General features: G+C 43.2%; 1 protein-coding gene across 12 annotated transcripts in view; it reads right to left on the reverse strand.

Moving 5' to 3' along the window:
• ankhd1 (ankyrin repeat and KH domain containing 1) overlaps positions 1–24320 on the reverse strand; it is a 63747-nt gene extending 39427 nt beyond the window's left edge. For 8 of the 12 annotated variants that reach the window (XM_080745974.1, XM_080745982.1, XM_080745973.1 and 5 more), the window contains exons 1-7: positions 23815–24320; positions 16373–16526; positions 9271–9427; positions 7221–7383; positions 4924–5071; positions 3214–3447; positions 2068–2162 (exon numbers count right to left, since the gene is read on the reverse strand). In XM_080745974.1, coding sequence (XP_080602100.1) covers positions 2068–2162; positions 3214–3447; positions 4924–5071; positions 7221–7383; positions 9271–9427; positions 16373–16526; positions 23815–24129 — 1266 coding nt within the window. In that variant the 5' untranslated portion in view covers positions 24130–24320. The remainder of the gene's footprint in view (positions 1–2067; positions 2163–3213; positions 3448–4923; positions 5072–7220; positions 7384–9270; positions 9428–16372; positions 16527–23814) is intronic. The other 4 variants (XM_080745983.1, XM_080745981.1, XM_080745980.1 and 1 more) reach the window with 1 other exon arrangement.
• Positions 24321–24454: the final 134 nt, after the last annotated feature.

A 24454-nucleotide genomic window follows, 5' to 3' on the forward strand; every position in this document is an offset into this window, starting at 1 on the left:
TTGAATTTATGTATTTTTTTAAACGAACGTTTGTAACTCAAATTTTGCTTCTGGGTGGTCCCTGGAACTAAATATTTTGAGATGGGGGTCCGTGGCCAAATAAATATCATTTTGGGGGTCCTCCACTGACATAGTGGTCTCTCAAGAACAGACCAACTGAGCTCCATTTAAGTGAAAAGGACCTTTTCTTTGAAGATGGCTGGCCAGATTGCTGACAACATAGGTTTTTTAAAAAACCTTAGAAGGATTCAAAAGACACTTATAGAATCGGGTACTAAATGGGTTAACACATTTTGAGTTAACGATTGTCATTAGGGATGGGACGATATGAGAATGTCATGTCACGATTATTGTGTCGAAAGAAATTGCGATTTTACGATATTATCCCCAACATCCATTATCCCGAACATTTTGACCAAAAATTGCAGATCTAAAAGCTTGTAGATCAGCTATGTTTTGGCCATGAGATTTGGTAGAGTGAAAAAGACTGTATCAAGTATGTCATTTCCAGATCCGTTTTACCAATTATAGAGGGTTTAAATGTACCGGATATGGAGCTCGGCAAATAAAAAGATGAATTGATGCATGACAGAGGACGATTTCATTATAAATTGAAATCGCCATGATAAGGATTATCGTGTGATTTTTTATCACGATAAACGAAAATAGCGATTATCCCATCCCTAACTGTCATAAAAGAATTACTGCGATTAAACGGATATGTTGCTCGGGATTTAAACTCAATAATCTGCAGTAGTAATTCACAGTTTTTGACGGTCTCATATCAGGAGCAGTGTTGCTTACAAAAAGCCAATATCGTCTGGCAGAGATACCGCAACACTAGTACAAACAAGCATTTAGGTTACAACATCTATATATACACAGTTTAACCAGCTGTGAGTTTAACTGCCGCTTGTTATTCCTCAAAAGGCTTCCCTAGAGGACATATTGTGGAACAAAACTGTCTCTTATGACAACCTTGATGCCCAATTAGTGCAGCTAGTCTCCAGACTCTCCAAGCTAAGGCAGGAGGGTAGGGTGGAGATGGAGAGGGGTGGAGATTAGGGATACACTATTCTGGTTTAAATGATAATCAAAGATATCTGGATTGGAATTAACATCATTTTCTGGCTTAGAATTGACATGACGATTCTCCAACATATCAATGTTGTTAATTCATGCTAAACCGCATGCTCCAATCCATGTATTGTTTTACATTCACTTTTTTTTTTACTAAAATATATAATGTTTTAAAATATGTAAAAACATATCTCAGTGTGTCCACAGACAAAGGCTTCGAGGCCCTAATGTAGTATACACAAATACGTCAAGGACAAAAAAAATGGCAACGCAAATAACTCTTCCCAATGTCAGGATTGGGCAAATGTGTCACCCCTTTCCCATCATCAGCTAAATCTGCTGATAATGGTCTCCATACCCGATGAAGGTCTGCGTGACCGAAACGTTCTATTTGCACTAAAGCTTTTTGGCTGTAACTGAAGACAGACAGCATGCCTTACCCCTTATCCCTAAACTTCTTTGCCTTTTTTTACCATTTTGAAAAACCTTTTTGAATAGTTCAAATAGCTGATCATTTGAAGTATGGCATGGACAAAAATAGGGCCCAGAATGTCCCTTCATTCTCTCCTGCCATAAGTTTACAGAACACAGTTGGACCGACATGGGCTTCAAATCTGGTTTCATCTACTCTGCTATCTCGCATAGCCTTCGTCTCAGTGGGTGGTCGCGGTTGTGTTGGCACAGCACGTCGGGCCGCTCGTTTTGAAGTCTCCCAAATGCTGATCACAGTCTTTCTGATTCAAACAGGCTCTATGCACAGCAGACACACTGATAAGAGATTGGGCCCCTTCCTTATTTGCACTGCATATGCACCAGAGCCGAAAAAGGCGTCTACCTTTCTATGACTATGTCATTGGTGACACACGTCAAAGAAGTAAGGATTAAGGAAGAGGCACAATTTCTTTCCAAGATGGCTGCTGCACATGGAGCCTACTGCACGCGACGATGAATGGCCAGCGCTGAGCGCGTGTCGAGGGTGATGCTCACCATGCAAGCCTCCATCAGCGCTGTGTGCATCTCGTCCGTCTTGTGCTCCTGGTCCGCTCCAGCCTCCAAAAGAAATCGCACCATGTCCAAATGACCTGCAAGAAAAAAGGTCTTGTGTTACGTCCATGTTTTTGTTTGGGACGCCTCGACAGGACACCGATACAAAGCAAGATTTTAGATGGCATGTGTGCTCAATGTGGGGGTAACTGACATTCTCATGGATTTAAGCCAGTGGATCTCAAAGTGGATTCCAGAGACTCTGTGGGTTCCTTTAGGGGTGGTCTAAAATGACCCATACAACTCTATAACTCTGACAGCGTACACTACAAATGGAACCAATTGTTAAGGGGAGGCCTTGAAATTTGAAAGTTTGAGAAACACTGATTTAAGCTAATCAAAATGTAATTTACTGAACATATTTGTTGGGTCCAGTAATAATCTGCGATTTGAGAAACGGCTTGAAGCAGCGCTAGGTTTCCTAAACAATGAGCACAATATAAATGTAATATAATTATAATTAATACCGTTCTAAAGCTATGCTCTTGCTGTTCACAGCCAAACACTTGAATTACAGATCGAGGCTTTGCTTCTATTAAATGTTTTATGGAAGATTCTTCTGAACATGTGAATATCGTTCATCTGACAAATTGACTATTTGTCAACCTTCTGGTTGGTCCCTGACTGACCAACAAGAAGGCTATTTCGGCCCTGGTTCCGTCTTATAGTTGATTATGTTGAACTTTTCTAAAGCATTCTGAATAAAGATTTTACATTATGCCCAGTCACTATAATGCACCTAAGATGTGCATTTTTACTGACACCATGTTTAAATTAAGATTTTATTACACAGAATATCAATACCAACTGAAAAACCTGTTATTTCAATGGTAGTGGATGACGGAGAGACAGGATTTTTGTCCAACCAAGAAACAGCAACCAATGAGTGAGAAGAGAGGCCAACAACCACGGGCGGGACTTGACAAAGGGTCAATTCAAACACTCTTTCAACGTACAAAAAATAATTAATAACCAAAGCTTTCAACGCTTGATGAGCTATTCTCGGTGTGCGCGAGCGACATGCTTCCATAGCAGACATGCTGCCGACTTCTATGGAACTTTAATCCAGGGGGGGCATTCTGCTCTGACCTTTGTAGCAGGCGAGTGTGAGCGCACTCTCCTTGAACTCGTTGGAGTGTGTGTTGATGCCGGCGCCAAACTCCAGCAGCACCCGGGCCACCTCCACGTGGCCGGCGCTGGCCGCCTCCATCAGGGGCGTGTGTCCGTTCTCGTTGTGGTCCTCGATGTTGGCTCCCTCTTTGAGCAGTACCTTCACCACGTCCACGAAGCCGCCCGCGCACGCATACGTTAGAGCCGTGTTACCTGGAGGAGGAGAGGAGCAACAGGGCTGTTATCACATTACCTTGGACCGGGGACACACATGGCCCTATATACTGTATTATGTAGACTGATTTCCTGAGCCAGGGTTCCCACACATCTTTACCAATTAATTTCCAAACCTTTTCCAGAATATTTAACCCGATTTCCAGGATTATATAACAATAATTCAGCTCAATAACGAGTCGCTTACTCCTATGCGCAATGCCTGAAGACAGGTAGTGTATGGCAGTGGTTCTCAGCCTTTTCAGGCCGTGACCCCCGATATAATCATATTTGAACTGGGGACTCCCGCAGCCTGACGAGCACTAAGAGTTGAGGAATTTTGTATAATACGGTTTTATTGTGAAAATAGCCGATTTAATTTGTCATTTCAGAGGTATTAACAAAATTAATAACCAAATACAATGAATGGCTATTTTTATCAGGACCTTCCAGGACCCTTGATCAATTCCAAAACTTTTCCAGGACTGGATTTTTTTTTTTTTTGTAATTTCAAAATATTTCCAGGAATTTCATGACCGTGGGAACCCTGTATGTAGACTGATTTCCTGAGTGCCGCCCAGGAGAGTGCCGGGGTTTCAACCCTACGTAAAACCAGGGAAACCAATATAAAACACACCTGGCTTCCCGAGGCTGCATGCTAACAATAAGAGTGAGTAGCTAACTAAAAGGTTACAAAATCTTCCAAAAGTCCTTTAGGTTAATATTTTTTATCCACTTCTGGTGAACATCTTTGTAACTCCTCATTCAGCGTATCAACAGACTCTCTCTCTCCCTGTCACACTCTAATGTACTATCTGAATAAAGGCAGAAAAGCCCCAAAAAGCCATCTTAATTTTTTTTTTACATTATCTATAACATAGAAAATGGAAAGGATATACTTTCATGTTTTGATCCATATAGATTCTATTCATGGGTTTCATTTGTATTCCTACAAGGCCATGTTGAGGATCAACACAGGTGTTTCAACTTGTCTGATTGGCATAGAACTAACGCTCTTCGCCTATCCACGGGTTTCCAAAGCCCCATAGTGCATTGCGCAGACGTTGTACTGAGCTTCCGGCGTGCAGCAGAGTGTGATTTACAAGCTCACAACGGGCTGCATCTGCGACGCGACGTGAGCTTGTATGTCTGCTGTTAAACCGGAAGTGTGGTCCAAATAATCTCCAGTAAACTCCCGCGGAAACAGGTGGATAGGGTGTGCCAAATGTAGTTCTAAGAGCGGCCATTTCTTGGGTCAACACAGCCTTACACAGGTGTTCTGATTGGAGTAATGCATGGTCCTCAACATGGCCAGTGTAGGTACAAATGAAACCCATGAATATGGATCAAACATGAAAGTAGTTCCTTCGAACTAACACTCCCTTCAGGGATGGAAAAAACAAAAAACAAATCACAGCACTTCACATGTTCTGGTTAGGTTTCGGGTTATGGAAGGTTCTGTGGAAAAGGTCTCACCTGTGGATGACTGTGAGTTGACGTCTGCCCCGTGGACCAGCAGCAGTTTGACGATGTCCACGTAGCCTCCACTGGCAGCGGCCATCAGAGGCGTTATGTCGCCCTTGATGCCCCTGTCCTCCACGTTGGCATGCATGGCCAACAACACCTGGAAGCACCACAAGGAACAGGGTCACAGGTTGGAGGCATCGGTGATTTTGACAGCAAATTTTGATTTGGTTTTAGTCCGTCTTTTGAATAAAATGTAATTTAGTTAGTCATATTTCAACAGTCATCTGAAAAGTTTTAGTCTAGTTTTAGTTTACCAAATATTGTAATATTTTAGTCGACTAAATCTACAGTTGATTTTGGTCAACAAAAATCTATTTTGGTGGTTCTTGATGGCGTTGTCATGCCTTATTTTACGCTTGGTTGCGTGCTGAAAATAGCCGATCTACAAGCTCGCAGTGCAACGTGTTGTGACCTTGCAGATCTGCTATTCTCAGAGCGCAACACCCGAGCGCAATTTCTTTAGTCACAAGGATCGTGACATAACATTTTTATATCGTCCCATCCCTAGGCTTGACACTGACTTGAGACCATGGGGTATGAGCACGAGTCAGTGAATCCAAAAAAGATAACATGCCATACCAATTATAGGTTGATGTTAGCGTTATAGCAGCCATGTGATGTTTGGATCATAGTGTTCGTGATAGACACATACAGATAAGCAACTGGGTTTGGGATAAGTTGTAGAGCTCAATATGTCTGCCGTAACATACAGTATTTGTCGGGCTTCGGACCGAGCAGTACATTTATAGGCTACGTTTACAAGCCTTTCACAATACGAGCCTAGGACACCAGGACCCAGGAGAAACTGAAGAGCAGCAACTCAGTGTGTGTAGCCAGCCAAGCAGACAGACAGAATGCCTCTGATGAGACCGTAAATAAAGTTAACACTAACAGCCTTCATCAACCGTCTCAGGCTAAATGTTTTCTACTGCCGCGTGGATCACCATGCGTCTGCGTCAACTACCATTTCAGAGCAAATTGTTCATAAACGAAAATTAGTTTATGACCAGTTTGTCACATATTTCTCCGGCCTCTGGCCGAACTGTTGACCGGCTAGACTTGTGGCCCTGTTAAAGCTTTAATAAGTTGCACCTATATTGAATAAATATTGCACACCACACGGCTTTCTTCGATACATAATAGATTATGGAGTGAGAGAGAAGAGCTTTAACTTGAACAAATTATTTTTCTATGACAATAATAGAATGGGAACATATCATAAAGTTACTCAACAATGGGTGAAAAGTTGTGCACAGAACAAGGAAACACTTTTAGTTTCCCCCCCCCCCCCCCCCCCCCAGAAATTACAGGGATTAGCTTAGCTTTGATAAATGCCTGTGCTGGGCCAACAACAGGACAACAACTTTGTCAACAACAGTTTATTGGGCCATGTTTGTTTCTAATGCTTCAATGTTGTTGAAACTGAAAGAGCAGCGTCCCCAGCGGGAATCGAACCCAGGACCTTCTAGCTGTGAGGCGCTACTGACTATGCCAGTGTTTCTCAAATGGGGGTACGCGTACCCCTAGGGGTACGCGGAGGTACTGCAGGGGGTACTCAGAAAATGCTACCAAAAAAGAAAAATAGAAGAATAAATCATGATAATATTCATAGTTAAATAATTAACTGCAATTGAATTAGAGGAGTTATGTTTAATGATGACACTTGGAGAAATGTGTTGAGATCCTGATAGTTGCTAACCCAAATTACATACCAGGCAACTGGGATGTGTTTGAATGATGTTTGAATGCAAGTATGAAAATTGGACTGAAATATTACGGCCACAGTGTTGAATATAAATCTGTTCAGGAGGAGCCAAACTCTCACTCCCTTTCATATTTGTGATGTTATATTCTTGAAAAGTGGGGGTTATCATATAGCATCATATACCACTAGTTATGGTTTTAATTGAAGTTTTATAAGGTAAACGTTGTTGTCAGGTAAAGGGGGTACTTCGATTCAAAAATCTGGGAAAGGGGGTACTCAAGCCAAAAAAGATTGAGAAACACTGGACTATGCCACCGTGCCCCGGTATGAAATTGTAGTTTTTATTGAGGATATTTCAGAACATGTATTCTATTACTAGTTTGATCAATTCAAATACCCAGAGAAGGCCAAGGAGTCAGCCAAGAGAATGACAGGCTTACTGGCCTCCGAAATGACATCATGACTGAACTTTAATCCATGATTCCACTAAGCTTCAAATGCAGCAATAACAACAACACGGTCATCAAACACGGTCACACACCTGAGCGAGTTCGTAGTATCCCGCGGAGCAGGCGAGGCAGAGCAGGCTCTCTCCTTCCTCTGTGTGTTCGTTGACGCTCCGTCCCTCGTCCAGCAGCTTGCGCACCGCGTTTACGTCGCCGTCTGAGCACGCCTCCGCTAGACTACGGCTGAAAATAACCAGACTGCTACAATTACTGCCACTGTGGCAGGACATACACACCTGATGATTACACCGCTAGCTACAGTGTGTTGTAGTGGTGTAATTATTAGGGAAAAAACAAGACCTAATAGTACACACCTGGAGGTAAAAAGAATCAAATCACATGATGTGTCATAAGCTTTCAAAGACAACATGAATGTAGTAGTTCATGTAGCGTTAATAGAAGTGGAAATGTGAGTACAGAATACAGATCCATAAAATAAAATAAAAAGAATATTGTGTAAAAAAAACATTGCAGATGCCATAGAACCCTGAACTGACTGAGAAGCAACTTCTGACTTCAGAAGGTCTTCATTTCTCTATTATAAATCCTTGTTTTGAGTGGTCTCGTATAATACTGTAATATTTTGAAATATGGACTTTTGATATTCATGAGCTGTATGCCATAAAAATTCAACATTTTAACAAAAAAGGTTTGAAATAATTCACTGAATGTGGAATGTATTTAAACTACAGTATCTACAATATATGAAAGTTTCAAAAAATAAATGAAAATTTCAGGAAAATTTACTTTTACACAATATATTTTTTTTAGATGGATCTGTACGTTGTCCTCTATTGATTTGAAGTTTTGGATGTGGTACCTTTTTGGATTTTTTTTTCTATTCCTACTTTTTATGTAATGAATGTAGAGTCACGTGGCTAGGCGATCAGAAATGTCCGCCAACTTATTCGAAATGTAAAGTCAATGTAGGGGCAATAAACTGGATGGGGAAGAGTGCAGGCCTTCATATTGGCACGGTGACATGGTTGGTTTTCTAAAGCAGTGGGCGTTGGTTTGTTACCGGACGTTCTGGCCTCAGGTCTGGCAGCGACACTGAAATCAGATTCTCCCAGACAGACGTATCAATAGGGCGGAGATCTCTGATCACATTAATGTTGTGGCGTTTCTCAAAGTGCAGTCTATGGGGCTATTTGAAAATAGCTGATATACAAAGCTCAAAACGCATCACGAAGCAAAGCGTTGTAGATCTGTTATTTTTGTAATTTTTTTGCAGAAATATTTTAGAATGTAGAATTTGTTTTACTCACATTCCGTCATTGTCGGGTGGAAACCTTTTATGTCCAAAACAGATCGTTTTGTGTTTATCATTTTAAAGATGATTTAAACTAGTGAAAATAGCCGATCTACAAGCACACAACGCCTTGTGGCGTCCAAGGCGAGGCGTTGTGTGCTTGTAGATCTGCTATTTTCACTAGTTTTGTGCCGGAAAAAAACGTATACATTTGAAACTTGGAAATACAAGGTTTCTACCCGACAGTGACGATTTGATCTTCTGTGGGGGGTCCCTGGTGGGGTCCACAGTCAAACACATCAACATGAAAGCCCATGAACACAGGGGTTAAAGCCAAAAGAAATCCCAAGACCATGTCCCAATGTGATTTTTGAAACGCCAATATTTGGGATGTTTCCCTTAAGTTCTGAACTGCCTTCACTGAATGTGTGTGTGCCAATCCATGCTTCGTTTTATAGAACCATCTTCTGAAGTTCTGTTGTATTCTATGCTAGTCTGGCCAATTCAAATACTCATATCTTGAAATTATAACTGCTTTTTAGTTTGGAGATCACTTGACTAGCGTTTTGACGACTTTGTCGTTCACGCCGCCCGCGGCTATCGCTACACCTCACCCTTATTTATTCCTTTTTTTGCGGATCTGCACTGATCTCAGAAACAGCCCCATGGAATCTTCAACACTGAAATCAGTCCCCAGGACTGAGAACTTGAACCCCTGTGAACAACACTGTTTTAACACAGCGCAGGAGATGATTCATGCAGTTTGATGAATCGGGGGAGCTGCCAGAGGTGGGAGGAGGACGGGGAGGAGGAGGGGAGGAATAGATACATACTTGTCGGCTTGGCCGGCGTTGAGTGTGTTTTCCGCTCGCATGCGGGTCAGGGCCGCCGCCGCCTCGTCCAGGGCACAGCTCACCGACGACGTTAGCCGCCGCAGCACCTCGGGGTCTGCAAAAGCTTTACCATCGGCAGTGGACAGTTTACCGATGCCTGCCCGGGACGAACAGTCACCACCACAGCACAGGGCAGAGGTGCATAGGAGGGGACACAGGCAAGACCACAGCAGTGGAAGAGCACAGGCCACAGCCACACCCAGCAGCAGTCAGAGAGACACCAGATGGAAGCAGCCAAGTCCAAATCCACAGCCAATCCAGTCCAGGGGGTTAGTAGCAGCATCCACAATAAAAGAAAACAAAACAAAAAAAAAAGAACACACACACGCACGCAGAGACACACACACACACGCACACACACGCACACACACACAGAAAACACACACAAGCAATGTTGTTAATATGGCCCCAAATTTATTTTTCCGTCGATATTATGGGTCATCAATCAGCATTGGTGTTTTGATCGTCACCGCATCATCGTGGTCATTTCTGTTTTGGATTTGGGTGAAGGATTACACAAAAGTACAGAGCAGAACCCCAGTAGACAACCATGCGACACTAAAGGCATTTGCACACAAGGGACCGATTTTCCGCACGGGAAAAGAATTACAATAAATCTTTTCCTCGAGGAAAATCGGACCCTTTGTGCAAAGGCCTTTAGACCAGTGACCAGAGGTAAGTTAAACATTGATGTTGGGAGGAAACCTTGTATGTGTCCAAAACCTTTAGCTTTTCGGGAAACGGATAAGAAAATAACCTGTGTTACTGTTCTCAATGTACTTTTTTTAGTCACAAACGTAATACTTTTTATCGGTTCAATATTTATAAAAACCCACAGACTGACTTAACCTCTTTCACAACATGGCCTCCTTATTTGGGGCATGTCATTGTAGGTGAAAATGTAAAAAACAAACAAAGAATTGCGTGTGACTTGTGAGCTTGTAAATCAGCTACCTACTCTAACACTACTCCGCCTTTGCAAATATAAAGTAGAGCATCAAAAGGTTTAAATATGGTTTGAGGACACAAGGTTTTTGGCCCCACAGCAATGTTGCGTGTGTTGGTTCTACACTGACCACAGCAGAGCAGACCAGTGTTAATTTTGACAGCAGATTTCGATTTAGTTTAGTCAGTCTTTTTAATAAAATGTAATTAAGTTTTAGTCGACTAAATATACAGTTGATTTTGTCAACGAAGATGTATTTTGCCAGGCCCTGATGGCGTCGTAATGCCAGATTTTACACTTGATTGCACGCTGAAAAGCTCAACGCGTCACAAGCTCGCAGCACGTGTTGTAAGCTTGTAGATCTGCTATTTTCAGAGCACAACGCCCGAGCGCAACCAAACATAAAATTATTTCTACAGGATGTCCCTCCCCAACATGTTAGTCTAGTTTTTATTTGTTGGCGAAATTGTCAATATATCTATTCTAGTCATCATATAGCCTAGTTTTTATTTAGTTTTTGACTGTGAAAAAAGCAGTCAACGAACATCTTTCGTCATGGTTTTAGTCTACGAAATGAACACTGTTCTTTCTACCCTGACCACCACCACCTGAGTAGCAGCAGAGCAGACGTTAAAGAGGAGATCTAGCTGGAGGAGGCATAGAAAAGGGCAGAGCCCCCTTCTGTGTGAATTATAGATGGAGAGAGATAGGCGGCGAACGTGAGAAAAACAATGCAGAGAGACACCGGTCGGCAAGTGAAAAGAGAGAGACAGCTGGGACGAGATCAAGAATGCTGTACAAGAGAATAGGTCACAGTGTGTGTGTGTGTGTGGGGGGGGGGGGGGGGGGGGGGGGGGGGCATGGAAGGTGAAGTGAAAGCAGGAGAGGGGGCGCAAAAGTAAAGTATAGTCAGGGGAAGGAGGAGAAAAAACAAGACCGCTTGTTCTGATGACCTACATTGAAGGACCTTTCACAAGACGGGGGCAAGGAGGTCCGTTTCCCAGCCAAGAGACGCCGTTTGTGTTCGTTGTGTTTGTGCACTTTTTGTGCTAACATGTTATTTTATGCCTTAGCTATTGAAAAATAGCAGATATACAAGCTCACAGCGCGGCACCGAGTGCCGCGCTGCGAGCTTGTAGATCTGCTATTTTTGAAAAGTCGTGAAAATGTATGCAAATCTTTGAATATATGTATTTTTTAAGCGAACATTTGTAACTCAAATTTTGCTTCGGGGGGGTCCCTGGAACTAAATATTTTGAGATGGGGGTCCGTGGCCCAAATACATATCATTTTGAGGGTCCTTCACATGAAGCACCACCGACATAGAAACGTAGGTTTTTCAAAAAAAGCTTAGAAGGATTTGAAATTGTCAAAGGAGTGTGTTTGTGTACTTTTGGAGGGCATGCGTGCATGTGTGTGTGTGTGTGTACACAGAGAGCAGCAAACACAGCAGGGTGGGGGAGAGAAAAGTGATGGCTTAGAACTACAGCTCTAGAATGTTAGCCTCGGTCTCAACCCATCCATTAGGCCCTAGCAGCAGAGAGAGAGCTGCAGTCCTTCATGCGGTCTCTCTCTCTCTCCTGTGTCCTCAGCGCTAACGCCTGCGACTCTGTCTAAACTTAGCCAGGCACCGCTCTGTCAAGAGCGGGATTTCGCAACCCACCCCCCACCCCCAGGCAAGCGGAAGCCAGAGGTCTGGAAGGGTTGATCATTAATGCAGTGTGTTTATCTGACAGGGAGCTAGGAGGAGCCGGGCCGAGCCACAGTGCGGAGTGCTCTCCTCCAGAGGCGCACTGTAAACAACACAACGCAGGAGGAAAAACAAAGGCCAAAGACGACGTCGTTGTTGTGCGCCCCGGCATCTTCTGACGCCAACGCGGCTGCTTTCTGTGTTCGACGTCGACGACCTCAGGTTCAAAGTAACTCTGAGCGGAATATTTAGTGATTTTCATGTATGGAGGAATCACTGCAGAGGATCTTATCTCAACCTCATACAGTGGCTTGAGTTGTTCTACTTAAAAGCCTTTTTTTGCAATATGAAAATTTGTGTGACTGTACGTCAGGATCAATGTGGCCGAGGTTCTCTTGATCAGTTTAGATAGATCATAATTAATAGGCCACCACCAACCAAGAATCATTTGCCTACTTTCCTATCTAGACAAAATATGTCACTCAGGAGCTCTGGTACTATAGAACTGATTTCCTACAGAAATATTCATTTCTAACAAGGTTGCTTACAACAATAATCATCCCTATTTAAATACGTAGTCATTATACACTGCTAACAAACTGTGGCGATCTAGTTAGCCAGCCAGCTACTCAATTCTACTGCCAACGCAAGGCAACTGCGATTAAACCTCATTAGCAGCTGGCTATGGTAATCATTTTAATAACATGCTGGCTTTAAGAATGTTCTAAGCTTTTCTTAACAGTCTGATCATACTGGGAGTATTTAATAGCTTTAAGAGCATTGCAGATCGTAAGCTTATAAATAACCTGAATGCATGATTTCTGAATCATTAAAACGGCTCACTCGGCATGAATAAGAATGAGGGCTCCATCGGTTTGGTTTGTTGAGTCACTGAGTCAAGCCATCGTCATAGTTTATATTACCATACCCATTTAGGCCTAGAATTATTGAATGCTTTAACCAGTGAAAAAGATCTACAAGCTCACAGCGCGGCACCGAGTGCCGCGCTGCGAGCTTGTAGATCTGCTATTTTTTTTTTAAGTCGTGAAAATGTGTGCAAATCTTTGAATATATGTATTTTCAAAGCAAACGTTTGTAACTCAAATTTTGCTTCTGGGTGGTCCCAGGAACTAAATTATATGTATTTGGTCCGTGGCCAAATACATGTAATTTTGGGGGTCCTTCACATGAAAAGGTTTGAGCACCACTGACATAGTAGTCTCTCAAGAACAGACTAACTGAACTCCAGTGAAAAGGACCTTTTCTTTGACGATGGCCAGCTAGATTGCTGACATAGAAACATAGGTTTTTTTCAAAAAGGATTCAAAGACACTTATAGAATCGGGTAAAAATTCATGCCGCGCTGTGAGCTTGTATATCGGCTATTTTTTAATAGTTAAAGCATAAAATAATGATACACAATAATGTGTACCCCGCTCTGAATGGGTTTAACCCATTTAGGCCTGAACACATTATGACGCAATATTTTATGCTTTAAATATTAAAAAATAGCAGATATACAAGCTCACAGCGCGGCACCGAGTGCCGCGCTGCGAGCTTGTAGATCTGCTATTTTTGAAAAATCGTGAAAATTAGAATGTTGACCCGATTCTATAAGTGTCTTTTGAATCCTTCTAAGATTTTAGGAAAAAACCTATGTTTCTACGTCAGCAATCTGGCCAGCCATCGTCAAAGAAAAGGTCCTTTTCACTTAACTGGAGCTCAGTTAGTCTGTTCTTGAGAGACCACTATGTCAGTGGTGCTCAAACCTTTTCATGTGAAGGACCCCCAAAATGATATTTATTTGGCCACAGACCCCCATTTCAAAATATCTAGTTCCAGGGATCCCCCAGAAGTAAAATTTGAGTTACAAACGTTCGCTTTGAAAATACATATATTCAAAGATTTGCACACATTTTCACGACTTTTTCAAAAATAGCAGATCTACAAGCTCGCAGCGCGGCACTCGGTGCCGCGCTGTGAGCTTGTAGATCTGCTATTTTTCAATTGTTAAAGCGGTCAATAATCGTAGGCCTAAATGGGTTAATTTCAGATGGCATAGTGGCTCGGTTGCCCCAGGGCTCACGTCATTCACCTGCTGGCTCTCCCTGTGGAGCCATGCTTACTGGCCCAGTGAGAGAGCGCCCGTGGAGGACCCTGGAGCAAAGTTCAGACACCAGGTTTGGACAAAGTGTTTACCCATAAGCACCTGCTCTAGCACTGCCCCCACCAATAATCAACAATGGTTACACGTGAACTATCTTTTAGGTCTTATCTTTTTTAGGTCTGACAATATATACACATGTCAATTCTTGCCTTCTGAACATGAGAAAAATTCCAATATAGGCCAAAAAACCAGTTTGACTGACAGCAATAGTATATACAACGACTCTGTCACATAACCGAGACCGTTATTGCTGCACCGCACCGAACGTGAGAGACAATTCTTTGGTTTATGCCACAGATAAATCATCACACAATTTAGCCTTTGCTTTTAGCTGTAGTATCTCTGTGAGAGATGGTTCAGTTACCGAATGCACCGAAGCAAGAGGTCAATTGCAAAAGCCCTATAAATGAGGAGCTTCAACTGTATTCATCGTGAATCCCAACATCCTATTGCGAGTGAAAAGGTGAAATAAACACTTCCCAATAACGCGTTGTGTTTTACAACATCACCGGCGGCCTACAAGAAAGTCATCGAAAAGCATTGCCTCGTGCGAGCTGGAGGCCATTTGATCTCAACGCGCAAAAAGCTTTAGGAAGGGTTAGGTCCGATTTTTCCTTCACAAAAGAATGATAAGGCCGCTTCACTTTAAATATCAGCAAGGTTTCCCCCTTAAGTTGGACTAAACTAACTGTCATGTAATAATGTAATTGAATTGAGGAGCAGTCATGTCCTTCTCAGGGTAGATATCGGAGGACGTTATGCCCAAAGGGCATTATTCTGTATGACTAAGTCAGAGATGTAAATGGGTCCATGGATCCATGGTGGGTATGCTACCCCACGAGAACATTTTGAAAGATGAAATCGCTTTACATGCTCATTTCTAGTTTTTAACTTTTAAGCATGCATCTGCCTGAAAACTGATTCTAACAGCCATTACCCAGTGTTGAATGTTATATTGAACTGCCTATATGACAAAGAAAATTCTGAGTCAAATGTTGAAAGCAGAATTAGCTCTGTCATCTAACCCAGTCAAGAGGGGTAGAACTTAAGAGGGGTAGAACTTAAGTGACCTCCCGCGTGGGCGGCTCGGGTTGAAGGGTTCAGATCCCGGGTAGGACATACAATTGACGGGATTGCAGATTTAATAAGTCACGGACTCACGGCAATCACTGTCTCTCCCGCAAGCTTTTAATTGGCCTAAGGAAACCGCCTGCAAGTTTGCATGCGTCTTCTAGTAGACGAGGCCAGGGGAGAAACCGGAAGGGGTGTGAGATTAGCCTGTTAGCCTGCCAACCTGGTTTCCATGCAAGCTGTGAGGCACAGGTGAGGTGAGGTTAATCTGCCAGGCTATAGGCAGGCCAGGACACAGATTAATGTACAGATTACATAGACAGAATCCAGGTCCTAATCCCAAATTTTACGCTCTGGGAAAACTAACATAATAGGTTGATTTAAAGACTTGCACAACAGATGGATACTCATTTATTTCAGCCTTCGCCTAACCAAGCTTTACCCTCAGAATCCTGAGAATAGCAACAGTTATAACGTCTTGAGACTGACGCGATCATCTTTTCTTAGACGACGCATGATCGAGCTACTGCTTGTGAAAATGCTGTGAAAACTTCAAAAAGTCACGGGTAAAGCGTATACTGTAAATGTCTAAAACGCCCTTCCCCCATCATGTATTCAACATTCTGTATATTTTCCTCTGGTTGCAACCTATAGTTATAGTTCAGCCTTAGGTCATCTACGGTCTACTATCTCTCAATAAAGATGTAATTGTGATTGTGGAAACAAGGGCAGAAAGACAAGACATTTCAGATACTGGGGTTCTAAGGTGGTGTTAAGTCTTGCTCAATGTTGTCAGTTAGTAGGACAGGTTCACAGATTGAATTATTGAGGCTAGGGCTGGGCGATATGGATATCACAATATATTTCACCAAATACCTCAATATCATTACTATGACGACAACATATTGTGACGATAATATAAAATAAAACAAATGCTTATTTTTGTTTGTTTTTCAAAAGTTACAGAACCACACGCTCACAATATTACTGCGATGCAACAACATTGTGAGCTTGTAGATTTTCTTTGTCGATATAATATAGCCCAGCCCTAATCAAGGCCAGTCAGTGAGTTGTGGACACAGGAGGTTATGGATGGCGTTATCAGCAGAGGTTAGGATGATTCATCATAAAAACACAAGAGAAGATCAGACAAAAACAAGTCGTATACCTGCGGCCTCCAGCAGCGCTTCGAGACGCGCCTGCGTTTCTGGATCGACCGTCCTCAGGTCCACTCCGTCTGAGGCGCTCGACATGAGCAGCTCCGACGCCGTTTTCATGATGGGGTTGTCCAGGTCTTCCTGGTCCAGGATAAAAGACTCCACCTGCAGGAAAGAGCAAGAAACGAAATCAGAACACTTAAAATCAACATGCATGTTCTTCATACAGTTTCCTAAAACCTAAACCACTTGAAGCCCAGCATTCATTGGGGGGAGGAAACATTAAGCCAAAAATAGCCGATCTAGAAGCTGACAACGCGTCGCAAGGCGATGCACTGTGAGCTTGTAGATTGGCTATTTTTGGCGGCGCAAGTACAGAGCCAACTCGGGTCCAGTTTACCAAGTCTAGACGGTTTAAGTGACTAAGCATGGTCTCCAGTTTGAAATCTCGGGCACACAATAGGCTCTGAGCATTAACTGGCTCGGCAGCATGGAACAGTAAAGACATATGACAACTTCATGTGAGTTTCCTGTTCAAATCTGCTTCCAAGCCAATCAAACGAAGCTATGGGAAAGGGAAACTGGACTGGAACGGGAAACATGCCACTGTATGCCATCTATGATCTTCTAGAAACCCAGGACTACAGATATGCACAAGATAAGAAATACTCCAGTGCTAGTAGTGTACTAGCATTGTAATTGGTACCTGATCGTCAACCACTGAGCAGATTCTTCTGCTGACACAGAGACTGATGGGCCATATCATATGTGACGATTGAGAATTATTATATAAATTATGGTGTTTCAAGGTTGTTAGGCCCATGCACTCAAATGTTGATTTTGTCCATATGAAAACGGTCTTTTCACTGCAAGTGAAGTGTAGTGTCCCAGATCGATATTATGAACACAAAGAGATTACATGTGCTGCGATTTTGTGTTTGTCAAAATAAGTCTTAAATAGGTCTACAGTATATTCCCATAGTAAACATCACTATAGAGTGTTTGTTCAGTAACGGGTGCCTCCCATTCTTCCCTCCATCTTTTTAGTAAACAGAAAATACACTTTCGGGTCAGGATATTCATTTCATCCAATCAAGAAAGAGAGCGCTTCAACAGGGCAGGATGCAGGATAAACAACTGAAATTGGAAATGATTAAACAAAAATGAAGAGACAAATTTGAAACAGGAATACTATCAAATTGAAGCTAATAAATTAGTTATCTGTCGTGATTGGATGAACCCGTCCCGCTTGAAAATATATTTTCTGTTTATTAAAGATGAACAAACACTACTACAGCAATGATGAAAACAACCACTTTGTTTCAAGCAAAGGATATCACTTACATCAGCTTTAATATAGTACTACCGATACTCTAAATAGTTACAATACTAAAAGAAAGTACTACCATTACCCGTCATGAAAATGTGAATGCACATTCTTCTCTAATCAAACATGCTGTGAACACATTCTCTATTGAGTTGGCTTAATGCACCAATTAACTGCTAATTACATTGTTCTGTATTGACCTTAAGCACCACAATACTTGCTGCTGATGGAATGGACTTCTGGCCTGTCACTACACTCCATTTAGAAGGACTTACAGTGCTGTTTTGAGTCATTTTATGAGACTATCTGCATAAGAGAGCCCAAAAGAAATAGATGCAACATGAGTGGGCATATTGTGCAAGTTTAGAAGCTCTCAAAACAGTGCAAATAAAACAGATTTTATCTGTTATAACTAACCGTTCCGTCCGTGCTACTGAGAATGACCTCAACAGCTGTGACCAGAGTTTCAATCTGGTCTTCCTATTTTGGGCATGTAGAAAAATGCTAAAGATTTTCAAAAACTGCGAAAATAGATCTGCAATGGCAAAACATGTTGCGATGGGACCCTTTTTAACATTGTAGATCTGCTATCTTGTCGCTTTCATTTCACTTGCTCCCCATATACACTAATGTCTTGCTGATGCTATTTTAAAAATAAATCTACGTTTTGTTGCACTTTGACGGTGGTATAACACTGCTAAATGATCAAGCGAACACTCCCCCCAGAAGTCTTGTGAGGTCAATAGGATGTTACTGAATGTTTATAGTTTTAACAAAAGGAAAGCTACAAGTACAAGAGGTGTAGACTAATAATCACAACAGATTATGGATTGCAAAAATATTATTATTGTCCATTTACATGGGCTATTACTATTCTACTCATATTCCTGTTTTCATGCAATATGTTGAGCAAAGCTTGATCAATGATCAAAGACACTCTCTGTCCACACTGGCATACATAGTACAGTGGTTCTCAAAGTGAGGTCCAGGGACCCTCAGAGTTTCTTGAGGAGGTTCCAAACGGACCCTTACGGTCGGTAACTCAGAGTAGAAATTGAGCCAAAAGGACCCTTAATGTCTACACTCTGAAGGTTATGGGGGGTCCTCGAAAATGTAAATGTTTGAGATCCAAAGGCATAGTTTCTTATAGTATGTCCCAGTGTTTGATATCCTTCATTCGGTCACTCAGCAACCTTTCTTTATATAAAATCCATATCTACACCCATCCAAAAAGGTTATTAGATCCAATGAGATGCGTTATTAGCTTGTAGAGACCAGATCCCTCTAGCTTTACCTTCCAAATGTTGAGCACGGTGACAGTTTCAGCCTCACCCCAGAACATGTTGGGACTGACATGTCTTTTTTTTAACAACACCTGCCATATTTTGCAAATTGCTGCAAGAACTCACAGTGAGTCTGTTAATAAAGTGTATACTGCACACGTTTAAAACAGCCATCTCCCATTCATTTATTCATCGTTATTTTTTTCTTATGCCTGATGCAAGATATCGTTATATTTCCTGCCATACTAGTACCGCAAGAAAGTGCAATTCCATTTCAAAATGTTCTGTGTATTCTGATAGTTTTTTCGTTTGTTTGTTTCAAACGTAGATGGTTATTTAAAATGTTCTACACTATACACGTCTCTTATTGCTGCTCAGTACTCTTGTATTATACCTTGCCTACTGGTGTTATAACTTATTTTCATTATCTTGTTTTTATTGTATTATAGGCTGTGTGTTGGACATTAGCACAGTCTGGCGGAGGATGCCACACCAACCTGCACATAATTGTATGAGCGCGTGACAAAGAAATCTTCCGCAATCTTCAATAACCGACTAAATTTGGAATACTCTACATGTCTAATTGGATTATGCTTACTCCGTCCGACTACGGCCTCATTCGGGCTAAGGCAATCAGAAAATTCCGTTTAACATGGCAATTGGATTATTGCCGTCCCCGTAAACACATGTGGTGGTGCTACGGCCAGAACTCGAACCCCTGCACACATGGGGAGGGATTCAGCTGAGAGTCAGCTGCCCCATGTACAGTACAGCACCACGGGCCTGTTGGCTTGTCTCAGCTATTACACAGTCCTACAGATATTCCAGTCTCTCGACAATTCTCCAGGGAGTCCTGCGTTAAGCAGATGTTATGCCTTAACATCGTTCTTGTTACTGCAGTGGACATTGGGGGTTTTCTTCCTCCAACATGGCTGACTTGTCAAATGTACAACACACATTTCACTGGTAAGTATTAGGCCTATTTATTCCGGTGCACCACAGGTACTTTGTACACATGACCCGAGGTGTGCGGAGACTGCAGACACACTGTGCAAGGCAGCTGACACAAAAGCTTTGAGCTGACGCCACAAATCTAACGGCCCTAGATAACCTCCATAATAAAGTAATCAAATATATTCAAAATATCGCAGATACACCAACGTAAGGACTAGGAATTGGCAGTTTGGGGGCAGCCAGATGAATACGGTTAGTTACAGCAGGGTATTTACATTTGTAATAAATAGAATTACAAAAAAACAAACACGGATGGTCTTGACTGTATGGGAACAGTGTTTTGGTGCTCAGCAAGGGGTGTAAAGTATCAGCACCTGGGTGGGTGTGCTGTGTTGACCCATATCTAGTAGTTAAACATGGGGGAAAGTGCCACGCTGCATTGGATACAGCACTGGCTGCTTTGTGTGGCTCAACACCACCACATTCAGCCCAAGGTCAAGGCCAGAGAGGGGTTTTGTGTATACCAAGCACCACGCTGTCACAAGTGTCCTGGTTTCCATTCCACTATACCATTTAGTAGGCTAAGCACATACATGTGTTATATACAAGCCGGGAGGGAATGACAATATGAACAATCGTTCAGCCGAACTTGACAAGAATACAGGCTACCTCAAAAAATCAACTGAGCCTATAAACCTTTTATAAACGCCTATAAAAACCTTTATAAACAACAATTATCATAGGAATCTGGCCATCGATACATTTCTATACATCTTCAGATCTTATTTCAGTGATATAGCTTGGATATGGATAATCATGCTAAACAAAAACAAAACAAAAAGGGGGGGGGCTGACTAAAACTCAGCTTATTTTCCTCTATAAGCTGCAGCAGGCTTTTAGTGAGGCCTGGTCCAGTGAGCAAATGCTGGAGGGAGTCGGCAATGTGGAGGAATGTAGCTATATGACAGGAATGCAGAGCACAATGACCCATGGGGGATGTAGTCCTGCACGGGCTTTTATAAACAACAATGGAAATCACAGTCTTTACAATTAATGAACTACAGTTCCCAGACTGTATCCACAGAGCTGGGGAGGCCTAGAATGGCATCTGCTTAATCCTGCAGCTCAGATTTTAGCTGCTGCCCAGAGCAGTGAGTCCTCCACCGGGGTATTATACCACAACAACACTCAGTTCCAGGCAGGGCGTCTAGGCCTGTGCAGCAGAAGGCATACATTTACCATCCGATAGATCATTTTCAAACCCAGTAATAGTTTCTCCCCTCTGCTGCTAAACATCTACCTCTTCAGATAAGGGGACAGACTGTATCAACAACACAGGGTCGAAGCTAACTGGTTTAGCCATCTTATACCGTTATGTCAGTTCAACAAAACACTTCACCCCATGTCACAGTGTATAAGTAACTGTGGTAAGTAGCACTGGTATTCTCAAATGTATTTCAACAGGTAGTGTGCAGCAACAGATAACTGCCAAACCATCACTCTTGACTAGAGCCAGTGAATGTTGCATCGCCTTGTTATCGGGACAGATGAATGTGTCGTTGATCGACGATAATGAATACTAAGCTAGTATGGCGTTGTAATGTGATTAAGACCGCGGATAGATTTGTGCCAATCTCAAATATTTACCAAGTAGCCCTCTTGCTATGTTTCAGTCCTGTGTCAGACTGTCATATGATCTGGTCAACTCAATTACATGACAATAGTCTGGGAGAGGCATCATGCCTTTAAACTTGGAGCTCGCATAACAAGGAACGCAGTGAAAACATGTTTTCTTTTTTTTATGAGGCGGACGGGGGTTAACATTTTCTTTTATTGTTTAATGCTAATTTGGAAGGGGTGGCTCACTGAAGCCTTTGTCAACCAACAAGGCCATGTTGATTTAACAATAAACTAACGTGGATCAGCCAGGAATCATTACTCTAACGCAGACAGAACCTTTTGTATCATCAATGCACCACCTAGGCCGAGCTAACCGTATAATAGACCCACAGTGTGTTCAACTCAGCTGACACACCTGTCCCTGTGCGTGTGAATGCTGCTCAACACACATGGAAAAGCTGCTGCCACTAATCTGCTCCTACTATCGGCTGCTTGCAACTGTGACAAGGCAAAACAAGTTGACACAGATTGTGGACATTTAGCCGGTGTCATTAGAGAGTGAGGGGAAACCAACCAACCCCGTAGCCTCTTCCATTTGTCATGTCGATCGAGGCGAGACAAATTAAGCAGTGTTTCTCACTTTCTTTCAAATTTCAAGGTCTCCCCAACTCTTGCAGTGTACAAATGGAACCAAATGAACCATTCTGGTTCCATGTGTACACTGCCAGAGTTACAGACTCGTATGAGTCAATTTAGACCCCACTAAAGGAACCCACAGATCCCACTTTGAGGACCACTGGAACAAGGCATCGTTATATCAACGTATCGAAAAGTTAGTAATTAAGTTGAAGGGCAGTAGGAGTCAATTTACATAATTTTGAAAGGTGACGTAATTGCACCACTTATTACTGTGAAATGGCAGCTTTAAGTTTAGCAGGGCCGTACAGTAGGTGGGTTTTTATACACACACATCTTCCATTTGCTGCTGTGGCGACTAATAGCCCAGCTATACTGGTGTGAGCAGCTTGCTGCAAAGTTGTGGTGTGTGTGTGTTGTGTGTGCGTGTGACTGACTGTGTTGTGTGTGTGCACACAGCACTGACGAGGGCCGCCCGTCGTCGTATCCACCCGAACTAGGCCGTGGTCCCAGCCCTACGCCGCATAAATAAAACATTTCTAACGCACTGGCGTGACAAATTGCCCGTGTCTGTACAAAATATCGTCGCTGTCAAAGCCAACGAACGCTTCTGGCCACTCGCGGGACGTTATTCGCATGAACTGACGGGTGATTTTACGTAATTTAATCGGCCTGGGGAGGGGGGGGTGGTTGCCAACTTGGCTAACAGCTAAGTCGCTAACTAGCTTTAGCACAGGGCAGGAATGTAAAGGCGATTGAGAGAGCAAGGATGCGTCGGTGATGTCACAACTAGGCGCCATCTAGCGGAAGTGCTTCAGAATCACCATGAGAGCCACTTGAATCGTCCTCTTTCTAAAGAGCATAAAGTTGGTGAGGTTAGGGTTGGTTAGGTTTAGGCATAGTGACGTTAGGTTGAAGTGAAGTTAAATGTTACACCCGGAAAAAGGGAGTCCCCTTGATCCCCAATTGTTGTCAAATTATAACCACTTAACTCAAGAAATAATAAAAGTCGGAGGATACTTAAAAAGTAGCCGATCTACAAGCCCACACACAGGGTGTGGCGTTGTGTGCGCGTGCATCTGTTGTTGTTTAATGGTTTTGCCTATAATGACATGACATCATGGTCACACTAGAGAAGCCTGGGTCAAAGTGGTTAAAAGGGACCCGACGGGTCCATTTGGTTCCATCTGAACACTCTCAGAGGAATAATTAAGGGTCTCAATGTAATGCCCCCCTAAAAGGAATCCAGAGTCCCTGGAGCGTAATCCACTTGAACCCGCTGGTGTAATGCAGTGTTTCAAATTTCAAGGTCTCCCCCTTAACTCTGACAGTGTACAAATGGAACCAAATGAACCCACCAGGGTTCATTTGGTTCCATTAGTACACTGTTAGAGTTACAGACTTGTATGGTGTCAATTTACACCCCCATAAAGGCACCCAGAGTCCCTGGGAAATCCACTTTTAAAGAACCACTGGTGTAATCATCATGGGTTAGTGTGTGACGTCACGGTCCCATCCTTGGCGCACTCCTTCTAGAATGGTAAGGCTATCTGTGGTTAGCCCCAGCTTAGCTAAATGTGAGCCGCTAGCAGCAAGTAGCAGCTAACAGCTAGTGGAACCACCATGATCGTACCTCCGAGACCTCGTCCTCGTCGCTGCCGGATCCCGGACCCGAGGAGAGCACGGCCGCCGCCGCTAGTTTGAAATCCAGTCTTTCTGTGGCTGTGCCCGCGGGCCCGCCGCCGCCGCCGGACTCTCCGCCGCCGAACAAGCGTACTTTCTTTCCGCCCACGCCGATCCCGATGCCCCCGAGTCCGGCTCCGACTCCCGCTGGCGTCGCTCCTACCCCCATCATGCCTCCTACCGCCGGGGTGCGAGGAATCACCGAGTCGATCTCGTCCTCGAAGCCGTCCGTCAGCATTGCCGTCCCGGCTACTGCATCCTGCATACTTGGGGGGGGTTGTTCGCCGATAACGTGTTGTTTAATAAACGAGCTTATCGTTGACTTGGGAGGTCCGTGCGGGGGCTCTCCCTCCTCTAGGAATTATTTTTGCGTTGATTTTGACTTCAGGGAATCCAGAAACTCTCCCGAAGCGTCGAGGTTGAGGAGGATCTCTTTCCCCCAGCCATTAACTTTCTAACAACCTAACCCACTACGCACTGTTTCTCGACGAGTCCCGCCTCCCAGGAGGGGACAGGCGGCCTCCCCGTTGGCTGCGCTCGAACGGGGCCCGCTTCCCACTGGTCCGTTCCATCTGTCCGTCAGAGCAAAG

This window comes from Nannobrachium achirus (genome assembly GCF_963921795.1).
Source record: "Nannobrachium achirus genome assembly, chromosome: 17".
NCBI lineage: Eukaryota > Metazoa > Chordata > Actinopteri > Myctophiformes > Myctophidae > Nannobrachium > Nannobrachium achirus.